The sequence below is a fragment of the Cucurbitaria berberidis genome (genome assembly GCF_010015615.1).
Source record: "Cucurbitaria berberidis CBS 394.84 unplaced genomic scaffold K460scaffold_4, whole genome shotgun sequence".
Lineage (NCBI taxonomy): Eukaryota > Fungi > Ascomycota > Dothideomycetes > Pleosporales > Cucurbitariaceae > Cucurbitaria > Cucurbitaria berberidis.
Genome location: NW_024468938.1, coordinates 1,467,475 through 1,483,420, shown reverse-complemented (window position 1 = coordinate 1,483,420; position 15,946 = coordinate 1,467,475). Strand labels below are relative to the sequence as shown.

Here is a 15,946-nt window from a genome sequence, read left to right as displayed (position 1 = left end):
TTAGCTTATTATAAAGCCTATTTTATTAAAGTTATATATATTTTTATTTTAAATACTATACTTAGCTTTTATATTTTTTATAAGTTAGAACTAGCCTTGTATAAGCTTAAGATTTTTATATAAAAATTTTTAATAATTGTATTTTTAAAAAGTTTTAGTACTAAGTTATAAATATTATTTAATAAATATACTAGCTTAATTTCTACTAATAAGTAGTTGCCTATATTTAGCTAGCAAAATATTAGCTATATTATTTATAGCAGCTAGTTAGGGCGGAAATTTTTAGTCTTTAAAGTAAAATATATACTAAATAATTACTTTTTTTTTTATTAAAAAAAGCTTTATTTTATTAGGCTTAGTATTGTATTATAAAAGCTTTCTTTTTAATTAATTACTAAATATTATTTAAAAAACGCTATAAATCTGCGCAGCCTTTTATTAGAAAAAATTTGCATTATATTTTAAAGCCTAAATTATAAACTATATTTAGTTTTTTTTTTAAAAAAATTGTATATTATTATGTTAAAGCATTGCGTTTAATAGTAAAAAACTACTAATTTTAGTAGGGTTTTAGTATTGTAACTAACTCAACTAGGCAACTAACTTGCCTGTGTAATATATTATTATTATTATTATAGTTTCCTGCGAAGACGGGACCTAATATGTTATTAATAGCTTACATTATTAATATTTTACTATATATTGCGTACTTTTATTTGTAGAATTGCTAAGTAATAAACTTTTAATTCCTAATATAACTTTCTGCTAAAGCGCGGCTTTTTTAACAGTTTCTAAGTATATATCTAAATATTTAGCATAATATTAGCCTGCCGCTAAGTAACTAACTAATACTAGGCTTTTAGGCAATAATAGTAATAATAATAATAATAATAACTTTTCCTGCAATATTAGCTTTAATACTTAACTACTTTTTTACTCCTTTCTTTTGCCTGCGCAAGCTATTATTTATAGTATATTTAAATTATTATTACTTGTTCTTTTTTACGTCTGCTTACGCACTAAGTTAACTATTTTAAAAAGCTATATTTTCTAGTTATTGTACTATTAGTAACTATAATTTATAAAAAACTATTTTTAATACTCTGCAAATTTTATATTACTTTTAATATCTTCTGCAAGCTGCAGAAGCTTATTTTTCTAGTTTTTAATAAAAGTAGCCTAGTTATAGCTAAAAGAAAGGTTAAAGTCTCGTATTATTATATAGCAGCTAACTATAAAAAAAATTGTGTATTACTACTGCTTAGTTATAACTAGCTTATTATAAAAAAATGCTAAAAGGGCAAGATTAACTAGGCATAGTAAAAAAAGCCTACTACAAAAAAAAAAGTTAACTTTAAAGTATTTATATACCTTTTTATAGTACTAGCAGTTACTATTTACTAGCTTAAAATAGTAAAAAAGCAGTATTTTGTACTAACTAATAAAAGCTGCTTTAACTAGTAATATAGTATATATAAATTTAATAGCGTGTTGCTAGCTAGCATACATAAGTTTGTTTATTAGCGTTATATTATTTATAATTAATATAGATATAGAAAATAAAAAACTTAAAAGTTAGGATAAAGATAAGTTTTAATTTATAAAATAAGTACGTAAATATATACTTTGCTGCTTACACATTTAAACTTTTACTACTTAAACTTTTAATTTCCTGCTTATATACAACTATAAAACGCGCAATAATACAACTATACAATAAGTAATAATATATAATTATAAGCTTTAATTATAAGTTTTACTTTATTTATTTTATAGAAACTACGTCTATTGCGCAAGCTATTACTAATTATAAAAAAATATTAGCTATTAAAGCGCAAGCTTACTACTAAACTAAAGCTTGCTTAAATTTTAGTTTAAAAATTTATTTATGCTTTAATAATAGTTTATAGTTAAAAATTAAAGCTGCCTAATAATACCTAAACAACTTAGTTACTGTTAAAAACTTATAGTTTTGTTACTATAATTTTTAGATAATAACATATTAGGGCTGCTAATAGCAATTGTTAAAAATTTCTTAATAATCTATTTAGCTAACTTAGTATTATATAAACTTTACTGCCTTAATACTATATTAAAGTGCTGGGTATAGCGCTTAAACTATAATTTTTATACTAATTTCTTTTACTACGTTGTATAATCCGCTCTACTGTCAACTTTACTTTTAATTATAGAAAAGAAATTATTATTATAGTTAATTAGTTAATATATTACACAGGCAAGTTAGTTGCCTAGTTAAGTTAGTTACAATGCCAAGATCCTATTAAAATTAGTAATCTTTTACTATTAAACGCGATGCCTTAATATAATAATATATAATTTTTTTTAAAAAAAAACTAAATATAGCTTGCAATTTAAGCTTTAAAATATAATATAAATTTTTTTTAATAAAAGGCTGCGCAGATCTACAACGTTTCTTAAATAATACTTAGTAATTAATTAAAAAAAAAGCTTTTACAATATAATACTAGGCTTAATAAAATAAGGCTTTTTTTAATAGAAAAAAAAGTAATTGCTTAGTATATACTTTATTTTAAAAACTAAAGATTTCCGCCTTAACTAGCTGCTATAAATAATATAGCTAATACTTTGCTAGCTAAATATAGGCAACTATTTATTAGCAGGAACTAGGCTAGCATATTTATTAGATAATATTTATAGTTTAGTATTAAAATTTTTTAAAAGTATAATTACTAAAAAACTTTATATAAAGATCCTAAGCTTATACAAAGCTAGTTTTAACTTATAAAAAATATAAAAGCTAAGTATAGTATTTAAAATAAAAATATATATAACTTTAATAAAATAGGCTTTATAATAGGCTAAATATTATATAAAACTATTATTTTAAGTGCTAATTATTAAGGACAGCCAAAGATAGTACAGCAAAGTAATTAAAAGTAAGTAATAGTAATCTAAAGTATTAATATAATAAAGTAAGCTATTTTACTTTTTATTATTTTTACAGGCAAGAACTACCTTTTAGCCTAGTATAAAAAAAATAGCCTGCCTTATAATTAAGTTATTATAGTTTTTAAAAATAGCTAAATAATAAATAAGTTTATTTTTAAATAGTTAAAGCACTTTAATAAGTATACTAAAAGAAAGGTTATTAGTATTTATTATTTATTTATTATTAATAGTTATAAAAGCTATATATTAGTCTAATTCTAGCAGTACTGCAAAAAATAAAAAATTATTACTTTTTATATGCCCCTGCATTTGTCGCACTTACTATAGCTATTTAATATAAATTATTTTGCGCTTTTAAAAAAAGTATATAAATGCTAAGCTAAAAAGCTAATGCGTAACAGCATTAATTATATTACTAAAATTAAATTTTTACTATACTTTAAACCAGCTTTTAATACTACTATTATAAAAAGCAATATTTTAAGTAGCTTTAAAAGCGCTAGTCTAGTTTTTTTTAATTTTAAAGCTATAATATTAAAGCTTAATATTTAGTTGCGTATTCTACTACTACTTATTATTAAAAACAGTCCTTAAGAATTAAAAATACTAAGTAATATTTTAAAATTTAAGTTTTAGTTAATACTAGTTAAAATAAAAATTTAAAAGTACTTAAATAGTTTTCTTACTTTAATAGTTAAAGCTTTTAAAAAATTTTTAAAAAGTGCAGCTATAATTGCGCATAAGCTTGTATTAGCGCAAAAAAAAATTATTAAATTTTAAGTAGCTAATAAGGCTGCTATATAATAAAAATTATATAAAAAAAAGCAAGTATAAAAAAAGAAAACTTTTATAATAAAAAATAGTTTTTAATTAATAATTTTAAAAGAGTTTAAGGCGCGTAGTAATAAAAAAAAGGCAAAAAAGCAAATATATATTAAAGCAGGTAAGCCTTTTTAAAAGCGCTATAAATACTATAATAAAACTAGGTATAATACGCGAATATGCAAGCAAAAAGTAGAAGTAATTTTTAAATAAATTAGCTTATTATAATTTACTGCTACGGTTTTTTACGGTGCTATACTATTGTATATAGTACTAATTTTAGTAAAATTTTAGCATTATAACTAACTCGACCGGGCGACTGACTCGCCTGTGTAATATGTTAGTGCCTGTTATTATTAATTTATTTAATTAGTAATAATTAATAAAGTTTCTTGTAGGGAGAATACAAATAATTAACACAAAATTTGGTTTACACGAGCGGCTTGGGCCGGACTAACCTAACCTATAACACGCAACAAGTCACCCCAAAATTCACAACACGCACCTAAACCAGTATATTCCATCCGATTCACACGAATACCCCTATACACGCTTACAGCCGAACATGCATCATTCAACGGCTGCAGTACAGGTCCTGAATCGCATTCCAACGCGGAGAAAACGTTCACTATACGCATAGCACGCACGCATTAGCGATCACCCTCTTCTCTACTGACTACGTACGGCTATTATACCGCAACCGACCCTTCCAGTGTATATCATCATGCCACACTGCGTGCAGTGAGTTTGCAGCTCGGCCTAGTGGGCTGCATGTGTTCTTTTATAGGGCGAGTGAGTGCGACGTGCCGGTGCAGTCAGTCGATGAGTACATGTGCAGTTTCACTAGCGTGGTGGCGTTGTTGGTGGTCGTAGGTAGGGCGGCGGTGAAGGTGAGGTTCGTGAGGGTGAGGAGGGTGAGCTTTGTGGACGACATTGTCGAGTCGAGGGTGGCGAGGACGTTCGAGGTACGAGGGGTTGAGTTGAGGTGAATGTTGCGTTGAGAAGAAGCACAGGGAGTGCGTTAGATTCAGGTCTATCAAACCTCCGAGGCTGGAATTGTCAAGGTGGTGGCAGCAGGAAAGAGCCAGGTGAGCTGAAATGCTGAGCACAGTGAGAGTAAAGCAAGTGCGGTAAAACACATTGGCGTCCACCAGGTGCGCGAGCACCCACTACTAGAGCAGCAAAGCACAGTCTGCTAACCTCTACAGAGAATCGAGGTCCGCAGCTCGTCCGCAGCTCGTCAGGGCTCAGAACAGCCTACCTATCCAAGAAGACTCAACGTATTCAACATCACGTCCGCGCGCGATCACCAACTGGTGAGCGACAATCGAGGAGAGTCACCAAGAATAAGACGAACGCATCAGGCGGGACAGGCGAATTGGTGATCGATTCAATAGCTACGTCACCGTAACCACCCTACGATTCAAAGCGCGGTACAACATATTGATCCGAAGACCCCTACGAGCACGATACACTAACGCTCTGGCTCAGCCACCGGTTTCGCCCCTACGAGACATTAGTATCGACATAAATCGGAACAGAATCAGACTTACCCAGCATCCAACCAAGGCCAGAAGCGAGGGCTCCACTGCCACTCGCTAGGGCACCAGTGGCAGCACTAGCAACCATGTCCCTCTTCCTTACCCTCTCGTCGTGGCCACTCATACTACCCGAATCGCTAAAGTCCAAGCTGACACGGCTGGAGCTGCGCATGCTGCCCTGCTCAGTTTTCGTTGCAGCTTGCGCACTACCGTGAAGAGGAAAGGCAGTCTTTGAGAAGGCTGCTGCGGCGCCTCGAGCAACGTCGAACAACCCCATCGGCGCTTCCTCCACCGCACCGCGCCCAACTTCTCGTCGTTGCGGCTGGACAGTGAGCGTGTCGAGATCAAATGCGCCAGGCAGTTTGCGGTCGGCCGCGTCGTTGAAGCGCATTTCTACCGCCGTCTCGTGGGCGAGTAAATCCGTCATTTCAGCTTCACACTGTTGCCATACACTAAGCACCTCTTCAAGATGGTTTGGTGGGGCAAGCAAAAGAGCCTGTGATAGCAACTCCATGCGTTGCTCTAGTCTCCGGAGATCGGGTCGCGGCGTTCCAGCCTGGGACCATGAATTGGAAGTGGACAATGATGAACTGTAGCGGCCAGCGCGTAGAGCGGCCCTCCATGCAACATCTTCAGCATCATCGTCTTGGTTGTCCGAATCAAGTGAGCCAAAGGAGAAGCGTTGAGAAGATAAAGAAGGTGTGGATGAAGGTGTGGGTGATGGTGTGGGTGGCGTGGCTCGATTAACGACGTACGAATACGCAGTCTCGAAATCATCTTCCTCCAAAGCAGCTTCGATGGCCATGCCAATAACTCGGCGTTCGGCAGCGGCTTTTTTGCGTTCGACTGTTGCTGCATCAAGCGGCATGATTGCTGAGTTTTCGTCCATTATCGTAGATGGCATGGCAACGACCAAGTTCTGGCCGATGGAGATAAGGTCATCTAATTTTGTATAGCTCCCTCTGTTCTGTGATAATAGTTTCACTATTAAGGACAGGGGATTCGAGCTGACTCTGATGTTTACCGGTTGAAAAGGCACGCCGTGCTGAAGTATCAACGAGTAGAACGACATAGCATGTGTTGCGGCAAGCAACGCCTTGGTTCGCTGAAAGCGAGCAGATGAAGGGAAGTGAGGAGTAAAGGCCGTGAAAATATCAGCAGCGCGCTTCATGCCACCTCTAGTGCGATTGCCGTTGCTCGCATTGTCGTAGTGGTGCATTACTGATGATAACACGACTTCCTCCACGTCGGAGCTCAGGAGCGGTTGCTGGCCAAACCCGGGCTTGATGTAGAGCTCAACGGCGAGAGGGTAGTGGCTGCTTTCCAGCAACGCCTTCAGTATTTCTACTTCAACTGTTTTGCTGTCGAGCATTCCAAATATGCCCTGCGCTTGACGGTCGTTGTCGTGTTGGTCTGTTCCCCAGTTCCACAGCCATAAAAGCTTGGACCTGGTAGCCGTCCACTGATGGCTGTCTGTCTTGGGGCCACTGCTAAGTGTGTGAAGAATCTTCTGAAGCAGTGAAAATTGCTCAGAGTAGTCGTCTCTCAGAGACATCTGCGCTACCTCTCGGACTGACATGGGGTGTTGTAAGGTTGTCAAGACGCAGGCCGAGAATACAATAAGCTCCAGGATGCGGACGCTTTCCCGCCCAGGCTTTGTAATGGCATTTTCAGATTCTAATAGCCGTTCTTCTCGAAGGAGGGATGTTGTAGAGTCCTGTAACAGCGGGTCTTTGAGATTGTACGATGGTAACGAATCAACGCCAACGTTGAGGTCTGGTGGAAGGTCGCAGTTGAGTAGTTCAGATATCCGTCTCAACAATGAGTGCGCTGATTGTAGGGAGTCGACGTCGCTCTTATCTATTAGATAGAGACACGCGAGGGCAGTTTGCGCGTACTTCATCTCAAGTCGGCCCTGTTGTTCGTCGCCAACGTAGTCTCGCCCTTCCTCGTAACCGCCCAGGTCCATGTCTTCAGGCCCATCCCATTCGGTGAACGCTGTTGTGACCAGGGCCAAGTCGTCTTTCGATGTATATAGCAGCCATTGAAATAGGCACGCCCAGTCATCTGGCTCTTGCGCTTGCTCTTGCGCTATTGTGCCCCTCCGCCCGTCGCCTGTAATTCTCCGTCGCTTGCGATCGTTGGCTCCACATATCCACGGTGCTACTACGCCTTTCAAATCTCGTGCTACATTGTGTGTCTCTGCTATGCCGGCATGGCAGACATTCGAGAGCTGGTAGTCTATCGCGCGTTTCCCTTTGAGGCGTGCGAACTCATCGAGCGAGCCTGTAGCGCTCTGCGGATAGTACTCGTAGCTCAGGCGGAGCAGAGGGAGGACGGTTGAAATGAACCATGTGCGTAGGTACTCAGAGTGGCCGAGGAAGGGTACAAGAAGCTGGGGGAGGACATCTAGCAGGCCGGTTTGCGAGTCGATGCGGTGGGCGCGGTGGATGAGGAAATGGGTCAGCAGGTCAAGCTCTGTCTCTGCTGCATAGAGGGGTTGCACAACGGGTAGGAGCTCTAGTGCACGTCGCCTCTTCTTCGCTCGTGAATTTGATAGCTCATCAACCGGAGACGTGGCTATGGGTGCAGCGGGGTCGTCGCCAGGCGTTCGCGAGTCGGTCGCGAGCTCATTGAGGTATTCGAGATACGACGGCGGGTCTGTTTCTTCCGGAAGGTACGTTAGAAGTATGCTTAGGACGAGCTCAAGCGGGAAGTCGGCGTCTCGTAGTGCTGTCAACGCTCGCAGAGCTCCCATGTTCGCCTCGGCAGCATATTGAACTGCTAGAAGCACACAATGCGGTGCGGAAAGCGCCTTTAGCTTCTGAAGAGTGGCCATTTCGTTGCGGGTAAAGTGGAGGTTATCGTGTGCGATTAATCATAGTTGCTGTGTAAGGTGGTGGGACTCGACAAGGATAAGCCCGCGTTCGTGAATCGCTACGTCAAGCGTCAAGCGCCAAGCATCTCGGGAGTCCGCTGCGCTCCTGTACTGCAGACCACCAACGCTATGCCACCGATGTTACAAACGCTAACAACAGAGCATCTCATCACCACAGAACCTGAACGTCACACCACGCAGAGATTCTCCAGAGACAACGCCAATCTTACATCTCACCACCTCGTAGCTCCTGCCCTCGTATAGCCCCAGCGCGTCCTCGTGCTCCTTGCTCTCAACCATGTACATCACTCCGTGTACAACGTCCGTCTCACAACCATCGACCAATGCGCGATATCTGTGATCACACATCTTGATCCTCCCACCGCGCACCACGGCAGCCTTAAGCATGGACTCTCCGCTCAGGCCCAGCATCGCCATCAGTCGCGCTGGCTCCGCGAGCGTACCGTAGAAGAAGTACGGAACAGGATATTCATCCTGCTGCGGCCTAGGTATCGTATCCAGTCGATATTGGGGGAGTGTAGCCTCGATGCCCAACGTTGGTGCTATGGACGTGTCTGACAGTTGTTTCTCGGCGGCAACTTGAAGCGCTATGAATGTCGGCGTGGTTGGCTTCAGATACGTCTCAATGGCCGCTTTGGATGCGCTGTCGATCTGGACAAATTGCGCCGTCCCAACCTCTTCGTCTATAAGAATCTCCAGTGGATGTGCTAGGTGTGCAACTGCTTGAATCTTGTCTGATGAATCGAGGGGAAATGTTAGCCTAAAAAGCCATCTCTCCTTTGATAAATGTTGCTTCTTCACGACATTCTTCTCCTGCGACTGTCGACTTAGTCGTGCCTCGTCGCATTGTTGCGATAGCGAAAAAGCATAGCTTTCTTTATCATGTCCAAGGGCTTCTTGTTCCTCGCGCACGATAATCCAAAGTTCATCGGAAACAGTGAGTCGTGAAAGGTTGTTGTAGTGCGTTTCTAGAGCGTTTTCGGCCTGTGCGCGGTTGAAGTGGAAGATGTGCTCCCAGCGCTTGATAGTCGTGTCGGAACGAGAGTGACAGTCTTCAGATGGGTAGGTTTGAGATAGTTCTTCGAGTTCGGTAGAGAGAGCGTCCATGGCGCTGAGCTCAGGATGTTTGGGAGTTCCTTGCTGCTGCGGTCTTGAACACACTTAGTATTGCTACGAGGTATACCTCGTGTGTTTGTAAGTCAAACATGGTTGCACCGCCTAGTCGTCGAGTTGGTCCAATCTACTGATTGGATATGTCAGTGCCCTAATAGCTCTAACAACATTCAGGTGTCGTTGCCTGCAATGGAACCCACAACTGAAATTTGTTGTATGTCTCGACCTCGACATTCGGAAAGGGTGGTCACGTGATTTGGCGTGTTGCTAAGATTTCGACGACGCGCGACTCACATCAACCGTGACTTCGACAACATCGCCTTCATCTCACACCGAACTCATTCGTTTCTATCCGTGTATTAATAATCTACTTTTGTGTCTCGACGCCATCCTATTAAGCAGCTTGCAACATGCCCTGTCGCATCTCATTACAAGTACTAGCCACCAGGTGCTCGCCTAGCCTCGGCGTAGCAGCGCCACGATCATTCCGATTTTGGAGTCCCCAGAGCCCAGTATTCTCCATCTCCACGCGTTCTACATCAAGCTCGTCACCGCAACCTAGCGCAGAAAAACACTCGTCCAGACGAGGTCGGCGGAAGAGCGACTCGCCTTCTGCGAAAACTCAGGTCGATGCATCTCGAAAAGCTTCGTTGTTGCTGAATCGCTTGAGCAAGGCTGGCAAGAAACCCTCACAGAATATACCGATCGCTCCAGACTCCGAGCAGGCTGTCTCTGCCCCTGCAACGTTATCCCATAAGGATAGTCTGCCCGTAGAGCCTGACGGCGAAGAGCGAAAAAGCGTCGAGATTGATGAAAAGGAAGAAGCAATTCAAAAACTTATTCTTGGAAGACGGAGAAAGCTTCTCTGGCCGGGAGTATGGACAGTCTTTGCAGTCGCTGGCACATACGGTACATTGGCATACCTAGATATCAAGTACAACTCAGAAGCTGCATTTAGTCATGTTGAATTGCCCGAACGGAGTCAATTACCGCAATCCTGGTTCCTCACACCAACCGTCATCAAGGAAGGTCTGAGAACAGGCTGGAATGAGCTCGACAAACTCACAATCGGCATCGTTGTAGCGAGTGTCGCCATTCACTTCATGAAGAGGTCCCCACTACCATTCTGGGAACACCTTATTCACATAACCGGCGAGAAGAAGTATACGGCCTTCACATACCCACTCGTGCACAGCAACTGGGCACACATAGGACAGAACATGTTTGCGCTGTGCTGGTTTCTTCCGGGTGTTGTGCGATACTTCGACGGCGACATGTTTCACACAGCGGCTTTTTTCGCGAGCGTTCCGCTTATCACAAGCTACCTGCAGCACTTTGCTTTTCGGTGGGGCACGGTCAACAGCCTGCCGCTGAATATGGGATCAAGCGGGGCGATTGCTGCAGTGTTTGGTGCGTTCTGTATGGCCTATCCGGACGAGAAGGTGTGGATGCCTAGTTTTGTGATTGTGCGACTCGATGCTCAGTACTGGGGTGCCCTATTCGCGGCCTGGCAACTGGTCGCGATGGTGAAGACGCAAACGGGAGGGAATCGGCCGGCATTCATGGTAAGATCCCAGTCGGTATGGTTACCATCTGCTAATGTACATAGGTCCACCTTGTCAGCTTAGGACTGGGGGCAGCCTACGTCTATTTCGACGGGCAAAATCTGGTCTGGAAGCCATTGATCACGCGATTGTCAAAGGACGAGTGAACCTTGCTTAGCATCAATAACGAGCATCGCCACTTGCCATCTCCACTTAAAGGGCACGGACACGAGGACGCCGTATTGACCAGGTATCGGAGAACCCGTGCTACACAATTTGATAAGTCGTGTCAGAATTAGCAGCGATAAGCGGATAGCTAGTGGTACATGCATGCATTCAATATCCCGATGCGAATATCCACATCAGATGCTTAAGCTTGGGCATGTTCCACATGTCACTCGTCCTAAGTCAATGGACTTATCCACGATCAACCAACAGTAAATCCGACTACGGGGCCTCAAACGGGATATCAGATAGCATTCTTTCAGTCGTCCATCGATGAATAGCTCGTTAAGCATGTCCGTATATCCCTAGAATAGGAAGCTGCTGGTCGACAATCTGCGTCCTCAGGTATCACGCGTAATGAAAACCCCACCGGTGGCTAGTAAGTCGCCTAAGGTTGTGACACGCACGCTTGCCGTTGAATCGCCCGTTGTTGTAGGCTCCCGGTTTCTACAAGCGAAAGTGACAGGGGGTTGAAGGAGCACAAACAAATCACGTCCAGCTCCACAAACGATTGTATTCTATTTCGTTCTTCCGTATTCTTGTCAATCTTATCCCGTGCAGGACAGTGAAGACTGACAGCATGGATAATGCGCCACTTCTCGATCGAGAACAGAGAAACACTGGCGTCCCTAATGTGAAGAATAAGTACGATGAACACAATGCAGAGACTGAATAGAGAATCTTTGCAATTCGAACAGTACTGGTTGTCGGATCTACATTTTGAACGTGTGACGTAAAAAAAAGCTCGATGCTGGGCTGTAAACCGGTCAGCTGAACATGCAATGTGGGGGGAAGCGCAGTAGGCGAAATTGTATATTTGCTTTTTCGAAAACTGCGCTTTTGGTTGACGGGCTGGACACTGTCGCCCATCGACACCTGGCTTAGGCAATCGATCGCAATGACTTGTACTACCGTGAACTTTTATGGGTTACCTCGCTGATCGATCCTCTTTTCTCCTCATTACTCGGCATCCAACCGTCAGTTTGGGTAGACAATTAACAGAACGCTCCGATACATGTCGACTGATGAGACTTGTAGCCGCGAGATAAAACGAGTATTGGCCCGGCTTGCAGCCGTTGCATCCGCAATGCATAGAATGGCTCTATTTCTCATGCAAGCACCTCAGACACAACATATTGTGAGATGCTTGATTTCATCAATTAGGAATCTCTATTGGTGACGCGGAACTAAATTGGCTACGAAGGATGCGCAGTACATGAGAAGGAAGTCAAGATCCGTAGGTTGGGTCCAGTAAGATCGATGTCGGCCTTTGTCATGCAGCATGCACGTACAGTTGGCAATTATTGGCAACTAAGCTAGGGAACTAAGCTAGAAAGCTCAGGATAAACTAGACCAATCTTTCAGCTGTGCTAATGTGCCTACCCGTTTTCGAAACTGGATTGCATGTTGGCTCGTGGCATGGATCGCCTAGGCTTACTCGGGCGACTCAAATGGCATTTTTCTTGTAGACTAAAGTTTTCCTGGAGGTCGATGCGATGGTGGGAAGCACTACGACGTTTTTCAGCGTGTATGTTTGCTTGGAAATACCATCTCATACATGTTTTTGGGGCGCTCGCAAAAAGAGAGGAAATTACAGCTAGCGAACGCCACCAACCAAAAATGCCTCCGATTTCCTCTTCCAGCTGCGTCTGCTTCCGCATCGGTTACTGGGCGAAGATGCACGCTATGCATGATGCATGATGCAACGGTCGCTGTCTACTAAAGACGGGTGACAATTTCGTAGACATTATTCGGTACCCATAGTTTGCTAGACTGTCAATCTATAGTTGTAGCCTACTTGTCATTTAGATCCAAGTTTGACTTCCTGTCTTGGGAGTATGAAGAGTTTAGCAAGATCTTAGTACTTGCGTGCTCTGATCTTGACTCTTCGTGTTATACGTACGTGTCATACTGGATTCTCAGTATGAATGGTGTTGCGGACCATTCTACGTCGGCATGTTGTCCTTCGGCTACATACATTTGTTTTGTTTCAAGAGGAATCCTATTCCCTGTTATCAAACGAGGGGGCATTCAACAATTGGCTCAGCTGGCGTACCGAGCGCACATACCCGCCAACAGCAGATCAGATCCTCTCATGGTTAGCGTTTGTGGTTGCTTTTCGAGCCCCAATCCCTGCCTTGTCATTGTGACAACATGCGGTACGACACAAACGGACCAAATGAAAGTCTAGTGACACGTGATATGTCGTAAGATACCTGTCCGAGACGATGGGTTCTTGCATTGGCCTGTCACAGATGCCTGTTCCGTCACTCTTGACAGAGCTCTTATCAAACCATTGTTCCGCAAAATAATTCCCCCAGGAACTCGTTTCTACACCATCCAACTCAACTCTATACGCGCAACGTATTATTCGAGCGGTCATATCAGAGGGTTGCAAGCTTATTTCTCCCGCGCCTTGCTAGCTTTCAGACGCATCACCACTTAAGATGCGCAACTCGTTGCATTCGAATGCTCCCTCCAGCAAACGGAACTGGAGCGAAAGCAGCGACATCAGCTCCCCGAGCACCACACGACAACCAAGATACTCATACTCGTCAGTTATCACACCATCAGCGGTGGCGTCTTCTTCGACGTCCGCTACCCCTCCGATACAAGCATCCTCTGCGGCATTCTTTCACACGCCGGCTATAGCATCTCAGGCTATGCAACTACAGCCAAATCTGTCCCCCACACTCGAACGCCAGCGATCGCAAGCTTTGATATCCCACAACAATTTCAGTAAAATGCCCATCTCTTCCTTGCCCCATATAGAAAGCTCGGATACCGTCCTTGATGCATGCATGTTTGAACCGTTCTACCATAATCCAGCCAAAGACCACATCTCAAACGATCCTATCTACCATCCTGCATACATTAAAGCAGTAGAGCATGTAAAGATGATGATTGCGATATTAAGGAGTTTAATATCACCGGACAAACTGAGGGACCCTGTGTGGTTTGAGATTGCCCAAGATTTGGAGAAAGACCTCCACCCATACCGCTCCGCGGATGTGCGAGTTGCCGTCGCTGGAATGCTTGGCGAAGGCAAGTCCATGCTTGTCGGGGCCCTACTCGGAAACGCAGGCGTGACCAAGTCGGTATGTATCATTCCAACACATGAGATTTCTTTATTAACTCATCCAATAGAGCGAAAGTGGTCAAAGCTGTACGAAAATCCCCACGGAGTATTACTACCTCAAAAAGACGGAAAATGTGAACTATGCAGCGGATTTCATTCTCTTTGGCTGGAAGAAGAATGAAAGTAGAGTCATACGCAGTTTTGAGTTTATGGCCAACTATCTCAGCAGTGAAGACAGCCAAAGTCCTGAGGACTGTGAAGATGAGAAGTTCGAGAAATCAAGAGCATTACTTGGAGCTCTCTTCCCCGACAGCAAAAAGTTCAATTATAAAAAAACGCCAGAAACAGAAAATCAAGATAAGGCGGAGTTGAAAGAGTATCTTTCACAAGAAGACACTCTTAAAAATCTTCTTGAAGACACCAAGTGGTTTTACGACGAAGCCTCCAGTCAACTTAGCAAGGAACACTTTGCGACTAAAGAGCAGCTTTGGGGCCGACTCTGCCTGTTTACCCGCAACGTATACAGCGCTGGGAGTAGTCCTAATTTGTGGCCTTTTGTCAAACTGATCAGGTCAGTATGATACAACCCGTAACTAGCGGCTCGGCTAACACGCGTAGGATTGGTGGCGATTTTCCGGCTCTTCAACATGGTGTGAGAATTGCAGACCTGCCAGGTGGGTTTCCATGACCAAAATTAGCCAATGTCTCGCAATACTCAGCTTATTACAGGTCTGAATGACATCGACTACATAAATCAAGAAGCGACACATACATACTTGTCGCAATCCTCAGCCACGATCGTAGTCCAACGTATCAGTCGTGCAATTGATGGCATCGACGGACGAAGGGCTTTTGTGGAAATCATGAAAAGCTCCCCCAACGCCCATAGCATGGCAATGGTTCTGACACATTCCGAAGTATGCATCGTCAGCTGTTGTGCATACTTGTCTTTACTAACAATACTCTAGGATGTCGAACCTAGATCACTCGAGGCTCATGGACTCCAAGACGAAACCTTCAGAAAAGCAGAAAGACGCGAATTTGAAGAACTGGACTGTTATATTTCCGAAATTGATTGCGAGCGATCGTGGTGTCGCGATCCTCAGATGATGGCAAGGAACTCGTATGTGATCGATCATTTCTATGCCACCAAAGCTAATTTTCTATGTCAGGTTGAAGTTACGCTTAATTCAGCGGAGGTAAGTGCGCAGTGTCGATTAATAACCCCATCATAAGGTGACCCTGCTAATCATCATCCTGTTTAGGAAACGGGAGCTGTGGAGTTCAGAAAGGAACCGAAGAGTTGCGAGAGCCCTCCCCGCGGATAAAATTCAGAAAGTATTTCCTGTGTCGGCGAAAGATTACAAACGAAACATTGACGGATACACCCTCGACGGTCAGCTACCCCTCAGCCCGAAAGATTCTGGTATTCCTGATGTGTTGCAATGGGTAGCAACACGTGCTTCTAGCCGCCGTCAAGAAGACATAAAGAATTTCATCAAAATAATCATACCATCTCGCATTAACAGCATGGAAATGGCATGTAGAACGAGCAGGATTATCAATGGCATGGGCCCAATAGGTGGAATGCAGCAGCAAATTGAGGTACACTCCTAGCCATCTTTTCCTTGTAGTTTCTAATGAAACATTCAGATTTGCTTGAGGGCAGTTGAAGATGGGCTGGACAGGATGTTTGGCCATCGTATAACGGAGCTACTTAGAAGGATGAGTAAGTCGTACTGTTCAGCTCTCTCGCGCCTACTAACCCAGGCGATAGAAAGCTATCTGCCGG

The 15,946-nt window shown here is 42.7% G+C and overlaps 3 protein-coding genes across 3 annotated transcripts; 2 read left to right on the top strand and 1 right to left on the bottom strand.

Annotated features, from left to right (window-relative positions):
* Positions 1 to 5,227: 5,227 nt before the first annotated feature.
* Positions 5,228 to 9,300, bottom strand: K460DRAFT_356917 (Sec39-domain-containing protein; the record flags this gene model as incomplete). The annotated part of the gene is made up of 3 exons (XM_040931998.1): positions 5,228 to 5,259; positions 5,307 to 8,075; positions 8,403 to 9,300. 3 exons carry the CDS (start codon positions 9,298 to 9,300, stop codon positions 5,228 to 5,230), a joined length of 3,699 nt encoding a protein of 1,232 aa, XP_040785715.1.
* A 416-nt stretch (positions 9,301 to 9,716) lies between these two features.
* On the top strand, positions 9,717 to 11,017 carry K460DRAFT_291260 (uncharacterized protein; the record flags this gene model as incomplete). Its single annotated transcript, XM_040929265.1, has 2 exons — positions 9,717 to 10,871; positions 10,916 to 11,017. The coding sequence occupies 2 exons, from the start codon at positions 9,717 to 9,719 to the stop codon at positions 11,015 to 11,017; spliced, it is 1,257 nt and encodes a 418-aa protein (XP_040785714.1).
* Positions 11,018 to 13,336: 2,319 nt separating this feature from the next.
* Positions 13,337 to 15,670, top strand: K460DRAFT_140245 (uncharacterized protein). The gene is made up of 7 exons (XM_040926746.1): positions 13,337 to 14,173; positions 14,223 to 14,725; positions 14,773 to 14,828; positions 14,884 to 15,071; positions 15,123 to 15,277; positions 15,327 to 15,357; positions 15,420 to 15,670. Exons 1-6 carry the CDS (start codon positions 13,523 to 13,525, stop codon positions 15,355 to 15,357), a joined length of 1,584 nt encoding a protein of 527 aa, XP_040785713.1. The 5' UTR covers positions 13,337 to 13,522; the 3' UTR covers positions 15,420 to 15,670.
* Positions 15,671 to 15,946: the final 276 nt, after the last annotated feature.

Bases quoted from the DNA above. Each gene is read 5' to 3' on its own strand.
- K460DRAFT_140245 (XM_040926746.1), top strand. From the start codon at position 13,523: ATGCGCAACTCGTTGCATTCGAATGCTCCCTCCAGCAAACGGAACTGG. The intron at 14,174-14,222 runs GTATGTATCATT...CTCATCCAATAG, and splicing joins ACGCAGGCGTGACCAAGTCG to AGCGAAAGTGGTCAAAGCTG. The intron at 15,072-15,122 runs GTATGCATCGTC...ACAATACTCTAG, and splicing joins TGGTTCTGACACATTCCGAA to GATGTCGAACCTAGATCACT.